The 17489-nt window shown below is 53.9% G+C and overlaps 1 protein-coding gene across 1 annotated transcript in view; it reads left to right on the plus strand.

Moving 5' to 3' along the window:
- Positions 1-233: 233 nt before the first annotated feature.
- Positions 234-17489, plus strand: part of RIPK4 (receptor interacting serine/threonine kinase 4) — a 26855-nt gene continuing 9599 nt past the window's right edge. Inside the window, exons 1-3 of the mRNA XM_032276819.1 lie at positions 234-499; positions 10812-11103; positions 16444-16592. Of these exons, the coding sequence (XP_032132710.1) occupies positions 318-499; positions 10812-11103; positions 16444-16592 (623 nt within the window). The 5' untranslated portion in view covers positions 234-317. The remainder of the gene's footprint in view (positions 500-10811; positions 11104-16443; positions 16593-17489) is intronic.

Raw genomic sequence — 17489 nt, forward strand, 5'->3', positions numbered from 1 at the left:
CGTACTTACTTTTCTTTGCAAAGTTTTGCAAAGTGATAGCACTGGGGGAAACTGGGCAAAGTGAATGATTCCTTACGACGGCATGTGATCCTGCAATGAAGAGAAAAAAAAAGCAAAGGAAAGCAGGCCAGCTGATGCGCACGTCCAGGCCCTTCGCACGCCCTGAGCACCCAGGGGACAACGCAGTCACCCGGCGCCAGCGGGAGGGAGCCGGGGGGCGGGGCCGGGGATGGACGGAAGTGACGTAACGGGGCGGGGCGCGCACCTGGGCACCTGGGCACCTGGGCTGCCGCGGCGGCTCCGGCTAGAAGCGCGCGATGGAGGGCGAAGGCGGGACTCCGTGGGCCCTGGGGCTGCTGCGCACCTTCGACGCGGGCGAGTTCACGGGCTGGGAGAAGGTGGGCTCGGGCGGCTTCGGGCAGGTGTACAAGGTGCGCCACGTCCACTGGAAGACCTGGCTCGCCATCAAGTGCTCGCCCAGCCTGCACGTCGACAACAGGTGAGCGGCCCGGGCGGGGCGCTGGGGCGGACGGGCGGCGCCGGGGTCTGGGTGTCCGGGTCCCGGGGTCCCGCTTAGCTCCCCCGGACTTTCCCCCGGGGCAGCTTCGGCGGGGAAACCGGTTGCCGGCGAGTCCACGGGGCCCCGGCAGCGTCCAGTCGGCCTTTCCCCGCCGGAGGGGCGCGGGGGTTTGGCTACCCCGGCGCAATCGCGCACGTCGGAGTCGGGTCAGGCGGCTCCTCCGAGGCTCCTCGGGGGCTCCTCGGGGGCCGCGTCTGCCCGGACGTCGTAAGGCGCCCAGTCGTCCTTCCTGACACTCCCCGAGTGGCCCCGGTTTTCCGGGGTCCCCAGCTCGCCGTGCGCCTCTGACCCGCGCCCTTGGGAGGCGCGTTCGGCCCGCCCGGGACCCACCCGGGCGCTGCGGTCCTCGCAGGGCTTAGGAAAATTGCCGTGTGGGCATCTGGGATTTATGAGTGGAGTTAGGCTCGGTTCGACTTACTTGGTAATTTACGTTGGAACACAAATTGGTGTAAGACAATAATTATTTCGGTCGGAAGCTCCGGCTTGGCTCGGGTGAGGCTTCCTGGGCGCATGGCGCTTGCGCGTTGGATCTCCAGGGCTCTGGCCTGGCCGTGGGGTCCCTCGGGGGGTCCGGCAGGGGGTCCGGGGTCTTGATCCGCCCAGCGCTTCCTCGCCCCACACTCTCGTTTTAGCTGACTTAATTTCGAACCGCTGGGGAAGAGCCTTGAATTAGCGCTCTGTGGCCGTGCCATGGAGCCCTCCTGCACCCCAGTATCCTAGTCCAAAAGCCAGAATGAAACCTGTCTGTCCCTACCTAGCAGGAGCGCTCAAGGTAACAAAGGCGCCTGGGAAGGACGCAGAGCCGCCCTTGTTACATTCGGTGAGTCGGTTGTCATCTGTGCAAAATTTGAGAGGTAGGGAGAATATTCTTGAACAACGCCTCTTTGTTGTAGATTTCACTGTCTACCGTTGATTTTGATGGTTTATACGTAAGGCTCAGTGTAGAACATTTTAATTACGTATTCTTTAATGAAGCTTACATTTTACATTGAAGTCACGCTTGTATTTTACCTAGAGATTCCCTGGACACACTCAGAAGTGGCTCCTTTTAAATACCATTTAGCCTTTGCTGTTGGCAGATCTGGTTTCCAATGCTTGGCTGATTGAGTGATGGGGCCGAAAAGCCCCAGCTTTTCTGCAGAATGGTTGTGCTGCTGGCGTCTGGGGTGGCAGTGCTTGCTGTGGCCCCACACTGTGACTATGAGGCCTCTGCTGATAAGAGGCTGGAGTCCACGCCCTTTACATTTTCCTCTTTGATACCAGGCTACACAGCAGAGCTACTGGTGGCTTTTGCCATAACCTCAAATCCAGTGTTTCTTGGAAACATCAGTAGAGTCATGAGGAGTGTCATAAAATCACCATTAGTTCAAAGGTGAGACATTGGCTGAGGCTGTGCACTTTCTCTCCCCTGTCCCAGATCCTGGGAGCCTCTCAGGCCAGGAGAGGCGCTGTGGTTATTTTGAGGAAATCCAAACCACTGTGAATACCAGCCAGTGGTTAGGTCCTGAAAGGGAACCCTCTCCAGGGGGTCATTTGTTTGCTCTCTCGGGGGCGTTTGTCTGATGCAGTCTTCTAGTTGCAGCGACTTTAATCATCAGCGAACATTTTAACACCACTTTCTTGTATTGGAAGAGCAAAGTAAACAAGCACCTACCTGGACTGACTCACCAGCTCACGTCCTTAGGCTCTTCTGAAATTTCTAGTGACCAGTCCCTTATTTCTTGGGTGGCCTAGTTGGAGGTAGCATTTCTCCACTTGAGGCGGATCGCTTAGGATATTGCCTAGCTTGGTTGAAAAGTGTTTTGTCCTTTGACTGGAAGCCTTTCCTGCCCTGCCCAAAGCAGACAGGTGGTGGCATGTCAGGTGGCGAGGTCGAGGTCAGCATCGCCTGGCAGGAAGCACTTCACCTCCTGTACTCTGCTGGACCTGGTAGAGCAGGCTGGGTTTTCATGTGCAGCAGTGGCTGATTTTTCTGAGAAGATGGTCAGACCCCGGCTCTTTGTGAAGCTGATTCCTTTAGGTTAATTATTGACTGTATTCGCTTGAGGTCCTTGTGAGGAATGTACATCCATCCCACTTTGCTCCAGGAGGAGCTAGTTGCATTGCAGTCTCACAAGGTTGCACCCAGGCCTCAAAGTAGCCCCTGTGCCCTGCCAAATTTTCCAGTGCTTTTCTGATGAGCTGCCTCCCACCCCAGCCCCTCATATCTGGAAGATGTTTCCTGAATTGCAGGACAGGATTTTCCTAGGGTCTTTGTGTGCAGCCCCCAGCCCTTTACCCCTTCTGCCTACATCCTGCTTCTCCTCTCGGAGGGTCAGCAGCTCTGACCCCCACCACAGGGGTCTGGGGCTTTTCCAGGCTGTCTGGGGTCATTTATGGTCCTCTCCACTTGTTGCATAGGACCCACGACAGGTCCAGGTCCAGGTCCAGGTGAGGCTGATTTTCATCGGCAAAGGCTGCTTGCCTCTCAAGGTGGTCTGGGTTCTCCTGGCTCCCTGCAGCTCCCCTGGCCCTGGCCTTTAGCCACCCGTTGGCCACAGCACCTGCCTGGGGCTTCTCAGTAGCAGGCTGTGCCAGGCCTTGTGAGCATACTTTTCTGTGCAGGAAGGGTGGGGGCTACCTAGCCCCAGACATTTAGCTCCCCAGGGACAGGAAGTGCCTGCCAAGGGGCCCTCTCAGTAGTTCACAGGTGACACCCCATTGGTCTGAGATTCCCTTCGTCATGGGGCCTGGTGCCTTGGAGGGTCTTGTGGGGTGGCTTTGGAGAAACAGCCGGCCTCCCTGGCCGACCCTCACCATGGGGCCACAGGGCCTAGGGTGGGGTGTAGGGATGGGTGCTGTGACTAGTTTGGGGAGAATAAAGTGATCCCAAAGCCCCGTTCCTCCCCTGCCAGCCCCTAGCTAAGAAGATGCTTGGAAGAAGCCAGTGCCTGTGGGGCGCCGGCTGGCAGCAGCTCCTGCTGCATTCAGCCCCCGGCTGGTCGGGGCGAGCCTGAGCAAACTCTAGGTTTGTAAAAACAGAGCTGACAATTGGACAAGCCCGTTTCTTGTCAGTTTTAAAAATAGCCCCGTGGGAACCCCTCCGAGGCTCCCTGGGAATATAATTGGATTAGTGTGCAGAAGGCCTCGCTGAGAGGCATCAGCTAACAGATGATGAAACACATTTTCCGGCTGCGCTTTCCTGAAGGTAGTTCCTAGGCTTCTCCTTCGGAGCTCTTTGTTACCTGAGCAGTCTCACCGCCTCCCCCCGCCTCCCTGCTTCTCCCCGCTTCCCTTCATGTATTGCTTCTCCGCTTGCACAAGACCACGTCCTGGGGCCGTTCTTTCCCCTTTTCCAGGATGCATGCTTCCAGGGAAAACCGCAGCCGGCCTGGTCCACAGGTCTTTGGAATTTCTGAGCCTCGAGAAGAACCTTGGGGCTTCTCTAGGAAGTTTCTTTTAGAAATGATTGGTGTGATGATATTTCTGGTATTTCTCACTACTCCAGCGCCCTCCCTGGGAGGGGGAAATCTGCTTTGGCTAGCCCTAAATGAGGAGAAAACCAAATTCATGTAAGTGCTACTCAGCGTGTCTTTGAAAAGCTGAACCCTGAGTTAATCCTAATTAATGCCCTAATTAACCCCTAAAACGGGGTCCAGGGGATCGTAGGGGACCTTTCCCCGATCCTGCACAGAAGCAGACTTGGCAGTGCTTTCCCCAGCAGCGAAGGAGATGAATAGAGCACGCCCCCACTGAACTGTACCTAAGCACAGCTGTGCTTGGAGCGAGGCACAGTTTTTAGGTTGTATTTTAATGAACACCGATGAGAGGGGGTTCTGGTCAACCCAGAAACGTTGGCTCCGCTGTCAACCATAAGAAATGCGATTTGGGGGCAGTGCACATGTGGCCGGGCGATGCTCTGTGTTCCCGGCAGCCACTCCAGCACCTCAGCTGGTTTCAGCATCTCTACTCGTCTTAAAATAATGGTCATAATAATAAATCTACAGTTCCTTTTGTGTGGTTATCAAAATAAGCCAGAAACACTGCTTAAAAGAAAAAAATGCATTAAAAAATAGTGCCATTGCTAAAAAGCAATTGGTGGGTTCTTTCTGTGGCCCTAGTACCTGAGCACTTCTTAACCTCTCTGATCAGAAAGGCCTCTTCCTGCAGCTTGCAAGGAGGCCCTTTTAGGCTTACTGAATTGCAAACGCCGCCGGGTGACACCTGACCCCAGAAGGGCTGGAGCTTCCTAAACCTGCTGGGGTTTCCCAGGTGTGCGCCTGGGGAGCCCCTGAAGAGTGGCTGGAAGGAGGGGTCAGGTGGGTTTTGGTCCCTTGCTTAGCGGATGGTAAACAGTGTGGAAAGTTCTGAGGATATGCTGGTGCTTCTGAATGAAATCCAGGCTGGTAGGAAGGGAGCCGCCCTCCCTCCACTTCTGGACCTCAAATCTCCCACAGGGCGGTCCCGGGCTGGCTGGAATTCCATCTGCCCCAAGCGAGTTTGGATCATGCTGTCACCGAGAAGAGACTCTTGTTCATGGAAACAATGACTTATTTTCTGGGACACCTGGTTTTCCTTGAGAAAATGCCCTCAAATGTGTGGCCCGCGGAAGGGGGACGTCGTGTCCAGCCCCCGTCAGACAGCTGTGCAAAGCCGGGGTGCACTGTTAGGAGAGTCAAGCCAGGATCAGCTTTCGGGAGGCCGGCAGCTGCAGCCCTTGTTTGTTTCTTGTAAAGTGAGGTGAATGGGGTCTCTGTTCCGTGGAAAGGGCCCGGGGCTGGGAGAGTCAAGAACTTGCTGAACTTGGTGCTGCGGAGGGTGTGCCCTGCTGCCAGCCTGTGGCTGTTGGAGTCGCTAATGAGCTCGCTCTGCCATCAGAAGTCACCTGGGTTTTATGTATTAAGCCCTTTGGGCAAATAGAAGAAAACACTTTATTTGGAGAGTGGCTCGGAGCTCCCACTTAATAAGCTGTTTAGCCTTCCTTTGACTGACCTTGGTCTCAGAATACTACTTGTTATCAACAGCTTTGGCTTAGAGACTTCACTCTTAGAATGTCTACTTAATATGGAAAAATGACGCTTGTGATAGCTGGCCTCTGAACACCTGAATTGTCAGCGCCTCAAAACCTTCTGGCCAGGAGGGTGTGCTTCCCGTGGTTGCACAGTGGAAATGGGTCTTAGTCCTATGGAGGGACTTTCTCCAGTGCCCCGTGCAGAGTGTTGGAGAAGGGAGGCCACATGGGTTGGGGAGGGCAGCAGGCTGGCCACATGTGAGCAACAGGAAACAGACACGTCGTAATTTTGATTCTTAACAAGACATAAAACAGAAGCAGCAGCTGGTACTGAGTCCCAGTCCAACAGTTTGGAAGTCAGTGGCTGTTGCTGGAGTGGCAGTTGTGCTGGTGCTCCTTTAAATCCTTCAGATCACTAAGGAGGGCCTCAGCCACCGGTATTCCCAGAGGAGGAGAAAGGCCTGGAGCTGAGAGGTGTCATTTTCCTTCCTCGGCGCTTGGTTTCATTGGCTGATGCTTGGCCTTGGCTTCCTTTCAGGCCCTCTGCTTCCTCTTTTCCCAATGCTTACTGAGGCTGTGAACAGGGTTGAGAGGCTCACGGTCGGCACCCCCGTCCCCTGGTGGGTCCCAGAGCCTGGCCCAAGCCCCTGGCTGCAGGGAGGGGGATTTCCCCAGGAGTGAGGGAGCAGCCGACGGTATGCTGGGGATGGGGCAGCCTTTCAGCTCAGCCCAGGGACCCCCACAGGCCAGCACTGCACACTGGTGGGCATCTTGTTCCCATTCATTGGCCCTTTAACCAGAGCGCTAGGAAAGCAGGCCACGCCGCCCTCAGTGTTGTCTCCTCATAATTTCACGTTCATTCCTGATACTTGCTTCACTTGTTCCCAGGGCCCGTGGGATTCTTTGCTCCTTGAGTGTATTCAGACCCACTCTTGACCTGCCCACTCCCACACCCATCCAGCTGCTCCTCCTGGGGTGCTCCCATGTCCACTGTGGGGGACCGCCCAGCGACCCCTGGCGCAGCTCCAGAGACGTCCTGCAGGTCTCTCTCCTCCCACATGCAGCCAATGGACCGGCCTGCAGCTTCTTCCAGCAGAGCGTGGTGCCCTGCTGGCTTCCCCCTCTGCTCTGCCAGGCCCAAGGGGGTCCACAGTGACCCCTCCGCTCTGCTCCGCTGGCCTCCCAGGTGCCCCTGGACTCTGCAGTCTCAGCCTTCCCCACTCTCTCAGGGGCCCTTCCCTATGTTGACTTCTGACTTTGGGTGTCTCTTGATTCTCCAGAGCTCCCTGGACCCTCCTTTCAAGAGGCTTAGATTTTTCCACCACACTTCTCTTCTGGGGGTAATTCTCCATCTTCACCCTTAGAGGGTAAATGTAAACACCGTGAAGACAGGAAAGGGACCTCTTGTCCTTAGTTCTAACATACAATGGATTCAAGCGAGCACTTGCCAGTACACAGAACTGCTTGAAGTTAAAGGTCAGGTAAGTGCTGGGAGTACTGAAGCTGTAGTCCTAGGCTGCAGTAGTTTATTGGCTGAAAATGCATTCGCTGGGATTCTTAAACTTGGCACCATTGGCATCTGGGGCTGAGTAATTCTTAGTCTTGGGGCTGTCTTGTGCATAGGATGTTGGTAGCATCCTCCGGTTGTGACAGCCAGAATCTCTCCAGACATTGCCCAGTGTTTCCTGGGGGTAAAGTGGCCTCTAGTTGAGAACAGCGGGCTGAGTCCTGAGACACAGAGGCCTAGCCGCAGCTTCCGGGGGGTGGGGCCATGGGGGGAACAGGCTGAGATCTCCAAGCCTTTGGTACCTGTACCATGTACAGGAATTTCCACAGCAAGAGCTAAACAGCAGGATCCAGGGGTTCCTGCTGGCCTTTCCTTTAGGAGAAGTGTTTTCACAGGTAAGAGAAGCCTGGGAGGGGTTGAAGTCTCTCAGGGGAGGTTAGATCATTCAGACATGGATGTGTTCTGTTGGCACTGTTTTGGCTTCTCCAGTGGCGAGGAAATGGGAGCCACTGGTTTCCAGGCACCTGCTCCAGGGTTTGTCACTGGGAGGAGCAGGCTGTGTCCAAACTCCAGAAGAGCCCCTGCTGTGGCAGCCGAGACTGGGTTATGGGCAGGGGCTTGGTCTGGACTCTGGATTCTATGGGAATTACCCAGAGGCCACCCTAGCCAGCTGCCTCCTGGCCTGTGGGCGGACATGGAGCTGCCTCCGGGCCTGTGCGTGGACATGGCGCTGCCTGCCGGCCTGTGCTCGGACATGGAGCTGCCTGCGGGCCTGTGCGCGGACATGGAGCTGCTGCATTTCCTGCTCTAGGAGGTTGACTCTCTCCAAGTGTGGTTCTGAACATTTCCTTTAGGGAGCTTATTATTATGTTATTAGAAAGCAGATTGGCCAGGCACAGTGACTTACGCCTGCAATCACACTACTTTGCGAGCTGAGGCAGACGAATCACTTGAGCCCTGGAGTTCAAGACCAGCCTGGCCAACATAGCAAAACCCCATCTCTACTAAAAAATAAAAAAAAATTAGCCGAGTGTGGCACGCCTGTAATCCCAGCTACTCCGGCGGCTGAGGCATGAGAATCACTTGAACCTGGGAGGTGGAGGTTGCAATAAGCCAAGATCATACCACTGTACTCCTGCCTGGGCAACAGAGCAAGACTCTGTTTCGAAAAAGGTGAGAAAAGAAAAAGAAAAAGAAAAAAAAGCAGATTTTTCAGCCCCAACCTGGAACACATTCTCAAGGAGTGAGGCCTGGGAACCAGCATTCCAGCCAGCTTCTTGGGTGCTTTCTACCATGTCTGTGTTCAGCAACTGCTGACCTAGAACCTCTGTGGCCAACATGCATCCTCGTGGGATTCAGCCTTTTACCCTGAACGTGTGCTGAGACTTTTGACCCATAACACTAACACAGACCATTGCTCTGGGATTCTAGTCTGTGAAAACACAGACTGCACCAGGGAAGTGACCTTAGACCAGAGGCTGGCAAACTTTCTCCACCAAGGGCTGGAGGGCAGTGTTTTGGGCTTTGCAGGCCGCAGGGCCTCTGTTGCAAGGACTGCTTTCTGCTTTGAAGTGCAGAAGCAGCCACAGCCGTATTAAAATGAATGGGTGAGCCTTTCTTCCAGTAAAAGTTTATACAAACAAGGTGGCAGGCTGTGGGCAACCATTTGGCAGATTCTCAAAATATTACACAAAGAACGTGACCAAGCAATTCTACTCCTAGGTGTGTGTCCAAAGGAATTGAAAGCCAGGACTTCAGGTGTTTGTACACCAATGTGTGCAGCTGTACAGCATTATCCACAAGAGCCAAAAGGTGGAAATGGCTGCGCCCACCAACAGCTGACTGGACAAACAACAGGCGGTGTATCCATGCAGTGGAATATTACTCGGCCATGAAAAGGAAGTTTTGATATATGTTACAGTGTAAATAGACCTTGAAAACATGCTTAATGAAATAAGCCAGACACAGAAGGACACGTTTTATATGCTTGCACTTATATGAATTTGCCTAGAACATAGCAAACAGGTTATTGAGGATGGGGGTGAGGGAAGGAGTTACTTGTTAATGGGTACAGCATTTTTGTTGAGGATGATGGAAAAGTTTTGGGTGTAGATAGTAGTGATGGTTGTTCCACATCGTGAATGTGTGTAATGCCAGGGAATTGTACACCTGTGAATGACTAAAATGATTAGTACTATATCTATTTTACATATATATATATATATATATATATTTTTTTTAAGACAGAGTCTCACCCTGTCGCCCAGGCTGGAGTGCAGTGGTGCAATCTCAGCTCACTGCATCCTCCGCCTCCTGGGTTCAAGAGATTCTTCTGCCTCAGCCTCCTGAGCTGGGATTACAGGCAAATGCCAACACGCATGGCTAATTTTTTTTTAATTTTTATTTATTGTTATTATTTATTTATTTTTTTGAGACGGAGTTTCACTCTTGTTACCCAGGCTGGAGTGCAATGGCGCGATCTCGGCTCACCGCAACCTCCGCCTCCTGGGTTCAGGCAATTCTCCTGCCTCAGCCTCCTGAGTAGCTGGGATTACAGGCACGTGCCACCATGCCCAGCTAATTTTTTGTAGTTTTAGTAGAGATGGTGTTTCACCGTGTTGACCAGGATGGTCTCGATCTCTTGACCTCGTGATCCACCTGCCTCGGCCTCCCAAAGTGCTGGGATTACAGGCTTGACCCACTGCGCCCGGCCCCTAATTTTTGTATTTTTAGTGACAACAGGGTTTCACCAGTTGGTCAGGTTGGTCTTGAACTCCTGACCTCATGATCTGCCTGTCTTGGCCTCCCAAAGTGCTGGGATTACAGGTGTGAGCCACCGCACCCAGCCTATATTTTTTATTAAAAAAAAAAAAATGGCTGGTTGGATTTGGCCCTTGGTAACCCCATGCTTTGGACTCATGCTGTTTCATTAGTTTGCGTGTGAGGTTGGATTCTGGACTAACTGGGTCAACTCAGTTATTGGGCTTAAACCAAGAAGGTGAGTTGGGTTCCTTCAATAACTAGTTACAACTTTTTTAATGTTTTTTGTTTTTTTTTTTTGAGATGGAGTTTCCCTCTGTCACCCAGGCTGGAGTGCAGTGGCATGATCTTGGCTCACTGCAACTTCTGCCTCCCTGATTCAAGCGATTTTCCTGCCTCAGCCTCCCGAGTAGCTGGGATTACAGATGTCTGCCACCATGCCCAATTAATTTTTGTATTGTTAGTAGAGACAGGGTTTCACTACATTGGCCAGGCTGGTCTCGAACTCCTGACCTCAGGTGATCCACCTGCTTCAGCCTCTCAAGTGCTGGGATTGCAGGCATGAGCCACCATGCCCAGCCTAGTTACAACTTTGAGTGGAACCTCAACTTCTTTTTCCTCCTCAGGAGAAGGGATTGTTGCCAGCACCTGCAGACTCTGAGACTCCCAAACCTTGGCTCACAGCTGCCTGTGGAATTATCATTCACACAGGTGGCCCCTCCACACCTGTTGTCAGTGGTACCTGTAACATGATTAGAATTCCCTCCTCCTCACTTCTGAGAATATTCTCAGCAGCTCAGGACTGAGACTCTGCAGAGCCTGCATTAGTGCCGTGACGTTAACGTGTACCCCGCGTGTGTGCACTTGAGGCATTGGCTCAGCCCTCTGCAGCAGGTCATCTTTGGGCCGGGGTGCTGCTCGTGCTTGTGGCTGAGTGACCACTGCATATTCTTCATGCCTTTGAACTTTTCCAGGGAGCGCCTGGAGCTTTTGGAAGAAGCCAAGAAGATGGAGATGGCCAAGTTTCGGTATATCCTGCCTGTGTACGGCATCTGCCACGAACCCGTCGGCCTGGTCATGGAGTACATGGAGACGGGCTCCCTGGAGAAGCTGCTGGCCTCGGAGCCGCTGCCATGGGATCTGCGGTTCCGCATCATCCACGAGACTGCGGTGGGCATGAACTTCCTGCACTGCATGTCCCCGCCGCTCCTGCACCTGGACCTCAAGCCCGCCAACATCCTGCTGGATGCCCACTACCACGTCAAGGTGGGGAGCTGCACGGTGCCCGAGGGAGCTGGGCAGGGAGGGTCTGGGTCTTCGGGAGCAGGGTATCCAGGGGTGAAGCTCTGAGGTCGGGATAAGGGTGGAAGATGAGGTGGCTCTTCTTGGAGGAAAGAAATTGAAACCAAGGCCTTTTGCAGCATAAGGACGCTAGGCGTCTGAGCTTGTCCTGGTCGGTATGGAGCCACACACCGTGTAGCTGGAGGGTGGGCTTGGTGAACGTGGGGGCTGCTCCCCCAAATCCTGGCATATGACTCATTCTGTAGAAAGATTACAGGTTTGTGGGTTTTGTTCTTATGAAATCAGCCTGTCGGCCAGGCGTGTCCTTGTGAGACCTCAGGCTCTGCAATGAAGGGATGCATTTCCTCTGTTTTCAGGGCCTCGGGTGATGGGAATGTGGGGGTCCCCTGCAATGGGGTCCTTAAAGTGCTGTGGAAGAGGCTGTCAGGAGGGGTGGAGAGTGTGGGGCGGCGGCACGTTGTGACAGCGTGGGCCTGGGGGCCGGAGCTTGCTTTGGCTTCACGATAGGCTTTTGAAACAGAAAAGTGAGAGGGGTAATATAACCGGAAAGCAGCGTCGCTGCTGGGCCTTGGCAGGTGTCAGCATCACCACCTTTGCATCAGGCAGCATTTCCTGTATCTCCTTTGCTGGCCTTCATGGCCAGGCCTGTACTGCTGTTGACATGTCGTGGTTACACCTGACATATGGTTTTTCCCCACGCGGTGATGTTCACATGCTCTCGAGAGGCCTGGGGTGAATGGCTGGTCCACAAAGCACTGGTGTCCTCCCTGGGAGCGAGAAGGAGCCGAGAGCCTTGACCCGGATCCATGCAGTTCTTGCAGGGGACAAGCAGAGGAGTCCCCCGCCTGCCTTGGCTGTGCTGCTGTTCCTAGTGGCATGGCACTTCCAGGCCTCTCTCGTGCCTGGACCATTAATTAGGAGAGACCTGAATTCAGGGCCTGGCCCTGCCCGTGAGCTCTCGGGTGGGATGGGCGTGGTGGCCCGTATGGCATGCGCATGGCCGCTCCCTGTGCCCAGACTCTGCAGCCGAGTGCACCTCTCGTGCCTGGCTCAGCCAGGGCGGCAGCGGGGAGGACAAATTTTCACATTGGGCAGTAATTATAAGTTGTTTCTTAGGCAGGTGTTGCCCAGTAATAGGATTTCAGCTAGAAGATTTCAGCACCGTCCTGCTAAGTGAAGTAGGAAATTGAGATAATGGAGACAAAAATCAAGTGACTTGGCTTGAATGGGCTCTAGGGTGGTTTCTGCATCTGCTCATGTTTTGGGATTCCTGTTTCCTGTGGTGGGCAGGGCTGGGCTTCACATGTGGACCCTCCATTCCTGCCAACGTTTACAGGCTTCTTCCCAAGTAGCACAGGCCCCGGGGCCGTAATGACTAGGAAGGTCTGCTATCCAGCATGCACTCAATACCGGGAAGGGCGTGCCAGAGGCGTCCCCTGTGGGAGCTGCCGTCATCCTCAGAGCAGACGTGCAGGGTGGACAGTGGCCTCTGCTTCTCACCGAGTCTGGGCTTAGACTGGTTAAATTAGCAGCTGGACCACCCAGCTACAGTCACACAGCGGAGACCAGAACACCATCCTGCAGCCTCCATAGACCTTGATTTTACCTGGGCTGCCACTGTGGTTGACATGAAAGAAACCAAGTGACCACCACATGCAGCGGTCACTTGGGGGTAGAGTATGTGGCCCATAGGCAGGGCCTGGACGCAGTTCCGTGGGAGGGGGTGGGAGTGCTCCTGAGGGTGGGCCTACACGGGGCTGAGCTTTGTCTGTTGGGGCAGGCCACAGCAGAGCCTTTAGGTGAAGGAGACGCAGGGAGAGCTCTGGGTTTCCTGCCGGGGTAGCAGACCGCTGGGCTTCTCTGTCTGTAAGGACGGCTGCAGCGGGCGGGTGCTGCTGGGACCTGCTTTCTCAGGGAGGCTGCTGTGGAAGGCTCGCTGGGGGCTGGCCAGGAAGTGATGGGACAGCCGCATGGTGCCCCTGGGATCTTTAGGGCCCTGTGTACCCTGACAGGCCGTAGGAAAGATTGCTTTGGTGTGACTTCCTTCTTAATCAGGTGTATTAGTCACCATCAAGAAGCCCAGAAACAAACAGAAAAATGTATTTGCATGACATACTTCTTTTTTCTTAGAAATAGCTTCTGTGTGTAGAGCGCAGCAGGGAGCTTGTTGGGATCTGAGAGTCGGCACTTTCGTTCCTGAAGACAAAGTGTGGAAGCTGTGCGTGGACTGGCCACTGGGTGTCTGGGTGTCCTCAGCAGATAGTTATTCAAAGCAGGAATAGTTTAATCTAGAATCCTGAAATTAGACCATAGATTGCCTTTCCAGCCCTGACGTTTGTCTCTGAGACGGGCTACCCCAGTGTCCAGGGATTGAGTGAAACAGAATACCACAGCAGCTGTCTGCTTCACACAGTATATACATAGAAATAGTATAGAAAGTAACAGTGTCAAGTTAATGCTTGATGTTATTCAACATTAAATATGCTAAATACCAACAGTAAAATATTAGTTGGAATCAATTTCAAGTTAAAAACGAAATAACTTAGTCTAACATCTCAGGCTGCTATTACGTGTCCAGTTTGCCGGGAACACACGCTTTTCAAAGGGTTACACGTGGGCTGCGTCCCGTTGTGTCTTCTTTAGAGCGGATAACGTCCTGCTGTGTCTTTCTTTGAAAGCCAGCAAAGCCCCTGCAGGCTGCTTTCTCAGTCTTGACAGCTGGACCTTGAAGTTGAAGGGCCACATGCTTGGGGGCAGCTGTGAGCCCTCAACTCTCGGAGATGCAGAGTTGGGTGCTGAAGAGAGTGTTTGGAAGCCATGAGGCATTTGCTGGGCAGGGTGGTTGCCACGGTGGCGGTGGCGGTGGCGGTGGTGGTGGCTGGCCGTTGAGGACGCGGGGCGAGGGGCGGCCCTGGGAGGTGACATGAGGAAGGGCGGAGGGGGAATGCAGCCGTGGATGAAGGAGAACATAGAGGGTCAGCGACCCTGCCAGGATTCTCAATTCCGAGCTTGCATTCTGTTGCCAGAGGTTTTACAGAGAATTTCAGCTCACTTTCTTTTCACCAAGTATGGTTTGGAGGGGCTGGTTTTTTCTGACAAAGACACGGAGGAGGAGAAAAGACTGCAGGCCTGGGGAGGCGCCTGGACGAGACCTCTGTGCCTCAGTCCCTCTCATGTCTTCCTTTTCTTTTCTTCTTTTTAAAATGATACTAGATCTATTTTAAATTCACAACAAAGCTACTTTTATTGCCTCCTTTTATGGAAAAAGGAAACAGGCACAGAGAGGCTAATCGTCCAGGACCACAGAACTCTAACTTGTACAGACAAGCTTAGAACAGTGCGTCTGATCCTTAGCTGACGGTGGGAGGGAGATACTTTTTTCCTGTAGTCAACCATACAAGGGGAGAAGGAATTGCCTAGAAAGTGTGTGATGCTTTCTTTACTTTTAGTTTCAGGATACGTGCGCAGAATGTGCAGGTTTGTTACACAGGGGTGCCATGGCGGTTTGCTGCACCCGTCCGCCCTCTAGGTTATCGTCTAGGTTTTAAGCCCTGCATGCATTTTTGTCCTGATGCTCTCCCTGCCCTTTCCCCGCACCTCTCAACAGGGCCCGTGTGTGATGTTCCCCTCCCTGTGTCCTTGTGTTCTCATTGTTCAGCTCATTTCTGAATTTGAAACCTTTGAAGCCACTGATGACGGTTGAACTAAAGCTTCTTGTGCTCTTGAGCTTATTTTGAGAGTTAGGACACAGGTTTACAGGATCAGGTGATGGTGTTCTGGGGAGCTGGTGCTTTCCCTGGGGTGAAGGAGTGTGGCTCTTGAGGGCGGTACAGGCCTGAAGGCCCGGGGATCAACAGAAGTGAGAGGAAATGAGAGCCGCTGGAGTCCGGGCCCTGTCCTGGTGCTGCTGGCTGCAGAGGAGGCCGGTCTCTTCCCGCAGGCCTCCCCCGCAGGCCTCCCCCCACTCCCTGGGTCTCTTCCCGCAGGCCTCCCCCCGCCCCGCTCCCTGGGTCTCTTCCTGCAGGCCTCCCCCCACTCCCTGGGTCTCTTCCTGCAGGCCTCCCCTGCAAACTCCCTGGGTCTCTTCCCGCAGGCCTCCCCCCGCTCCCTGGGTCTCTTCCCGCAGGCCTCCCCCTACTCTCTGCAGGTGTACTCAGGATCCTGGAAGCCCAGTCATAAAGTCTCCCTGCCGCTCAGTGCTGGTGCCAATGACAGCAGCCCCATTGGCTCACCACTTGGGCACGGCCAGCCCAGAATGAAGGCCTGACTCAGCCTCGTTTCCTGTCACTCCATGGGTGTGTTTGAGAGGAGCCCAGGAGTTAATGAAAAGGTTTTTTAAAAAAATCCATATGCCTTGAAGGAGAGTTGAGGGTGGTGCTCCCCCTGGATCTGGAGTCCCGTTAATGCTAATGAGCTGCGGCTTCTCCCACACACTGTCTTCAGCAGCTTCAAAGGGGTCTGAGTTACACTGGAGAGGAGAGGACACTGGCAGGAAAGGGGATGCTCCCATCCCCCACAAGAGGTCAGCCGGGGAGGGGGGCATCTGGTGAGCTCCAGGGGCACCTTTGCTGGAAGGAGACTTGAGGCCTACCTCCCCCGAGCGCAGACGCCAAGGGCATTCCTAGAGGAGCTGGTGGCCGGTGCTCCTTGCCACCAGGGAGCCTGCCAGCAAAGGTGTCTATCAGACCTTCACTTGAATGCATGTGTTTGAAGCAGCCAGCCAGTGTCTGCTGATCACAAAACACCCTGGATGGATGGGGCTGCCAGGTGTGTGTTTTGTTTGCTTTCAAGTTTAAAGAGCTTCTGAAGGTGTGTTTCCCTTTAAAGGACTTGCAGCCACTTGCCCATCAGCCTTCCCAGCTGGCGGGTTGCACAACCGGCTCCCCGGCTTCTCTAGGAGCAGACCTGATCTTCACATGCGTTGCTGTTTACCTGAACCCTCTAAGACTTGCCTATTCCCCTTTATGCCAACTGGCTGTCACCACAATGGCAGACATGATGCCTTACAGAAGGTGGATTCTAATTCTTCCCGAGTTCTCTTCCAGAGAACTCCTTCCTTACAGCCCGATCCTTTAACCTGCCCATCAAATGTGCTGCTCCGAAAGCCTCCGGGCTTGCTTCTGCCCCAGAATCTGCCCCTCCATGCCGGGGGCAGGGCTGCCTGGGGAGGCACAGGGCGGGCTCTCCGTGCTCCTGGAAAGCTCTCACCCACCCTCTGGGATTGCCAAAGGGAGCTGTTGATAAAGCATCATAAAGCGTCACTGTTGGATGCTAATGAGCCCTGCTCTGATGGCTGTGTTGCAGATCTCTGATTTTGGGCTGGCCAAGTGCAACGGGCTGTCCCACTCACACGACCTCAGCATGGACGGCCTGTTTGGCACCGTCGCCTACCTCCCTCCAGAGCGCATCCGGGAGAAGAGCCGGCTCTTCGACACCAAGCACGATGTGTACAGGTACGTGCCATGCAGGTATGTGCCATGCAGGTATGTGCTGTGCCACACCCCACCCCCACAGGGGCCGGAGGCTCCGAATCTTGGAGCTTCATGCCCCGAGTTGCAGCTTTCAGAAAGGCCTCTTATTGCCAGACAGAAGTGGGGTTCGCCAGGTGCAGCGGCTCATGCCTATAATCCCAGCACTGTGGGAGGCTGAGGCGGGAGGATCGCTTGAACCCAGAAGTTTGACACCAGCCTGGGCAAAATGGTGAAACCTTGTCTCAACAAAAAATATAAAAATTAGCCTGGCATGGTGGCATGCACCTGTAGTTCCAGCTACTCAGGAGGCTGAGATGGGAGGATTGCTTGAGCCGAGGAGGTGGAGATTGCAGTGAGCCATGATCGCATCACTGGATTCTAGCCTGGGCAACAGAGCGAGACTCTGTCTCCAAAAAAAAAAAAAAAAGACAGGGGTGGTGCTGGTAGAGTTTGGGGATTTCTTTGCTGTGAGTGTTGCTGGCCGAGGAGGAGTGTTCCCAGGCGCACGGTAGAGCCACACTGACAGCTCTGCACTGCTGGAGCCTGGCGTTTTTGTGACCTGTGGGTTTTATGGTTTGTCTGCTGGAAGAACCTGCTGCTTTCAGTGGTCTGGATGTCTGTGTGCATGTGTGTTTGGACTTTCTGAAATTCATTCTGATTTTATCATGTGAGCAGCTCATCTTCTTCATGGCAATTACCTTTGTTGGTCAGATATCAATACCCAGGTCACCTGGTCCCTTCCTTTTTCAAATTGTAAAGATCTTAATCACACAGACTTTGGAGAAGAATAGTGGGCGGGAGCATGTGAACAGGCACTAAGCCCCCCACTGCAGCCCTCACCCTCAGCTCTGCGGGTCTGACCCAGCATTTGAGCACTAA

Source organism: Sapajus apella, unplaced genomic scaffold (assembly GCF_009761245.1).
Source record: "Sapajus apella isolate SASKATOON/1434 unplaced genomic scaffold, GSC_monkey_1.0 scaffold8, whole genome shotgun sequence".
NCBI lineage: Eukaryota > Metazoa > Chordata > Mammalia > Primates > Cebidae > Sapajus > Sapajus apella.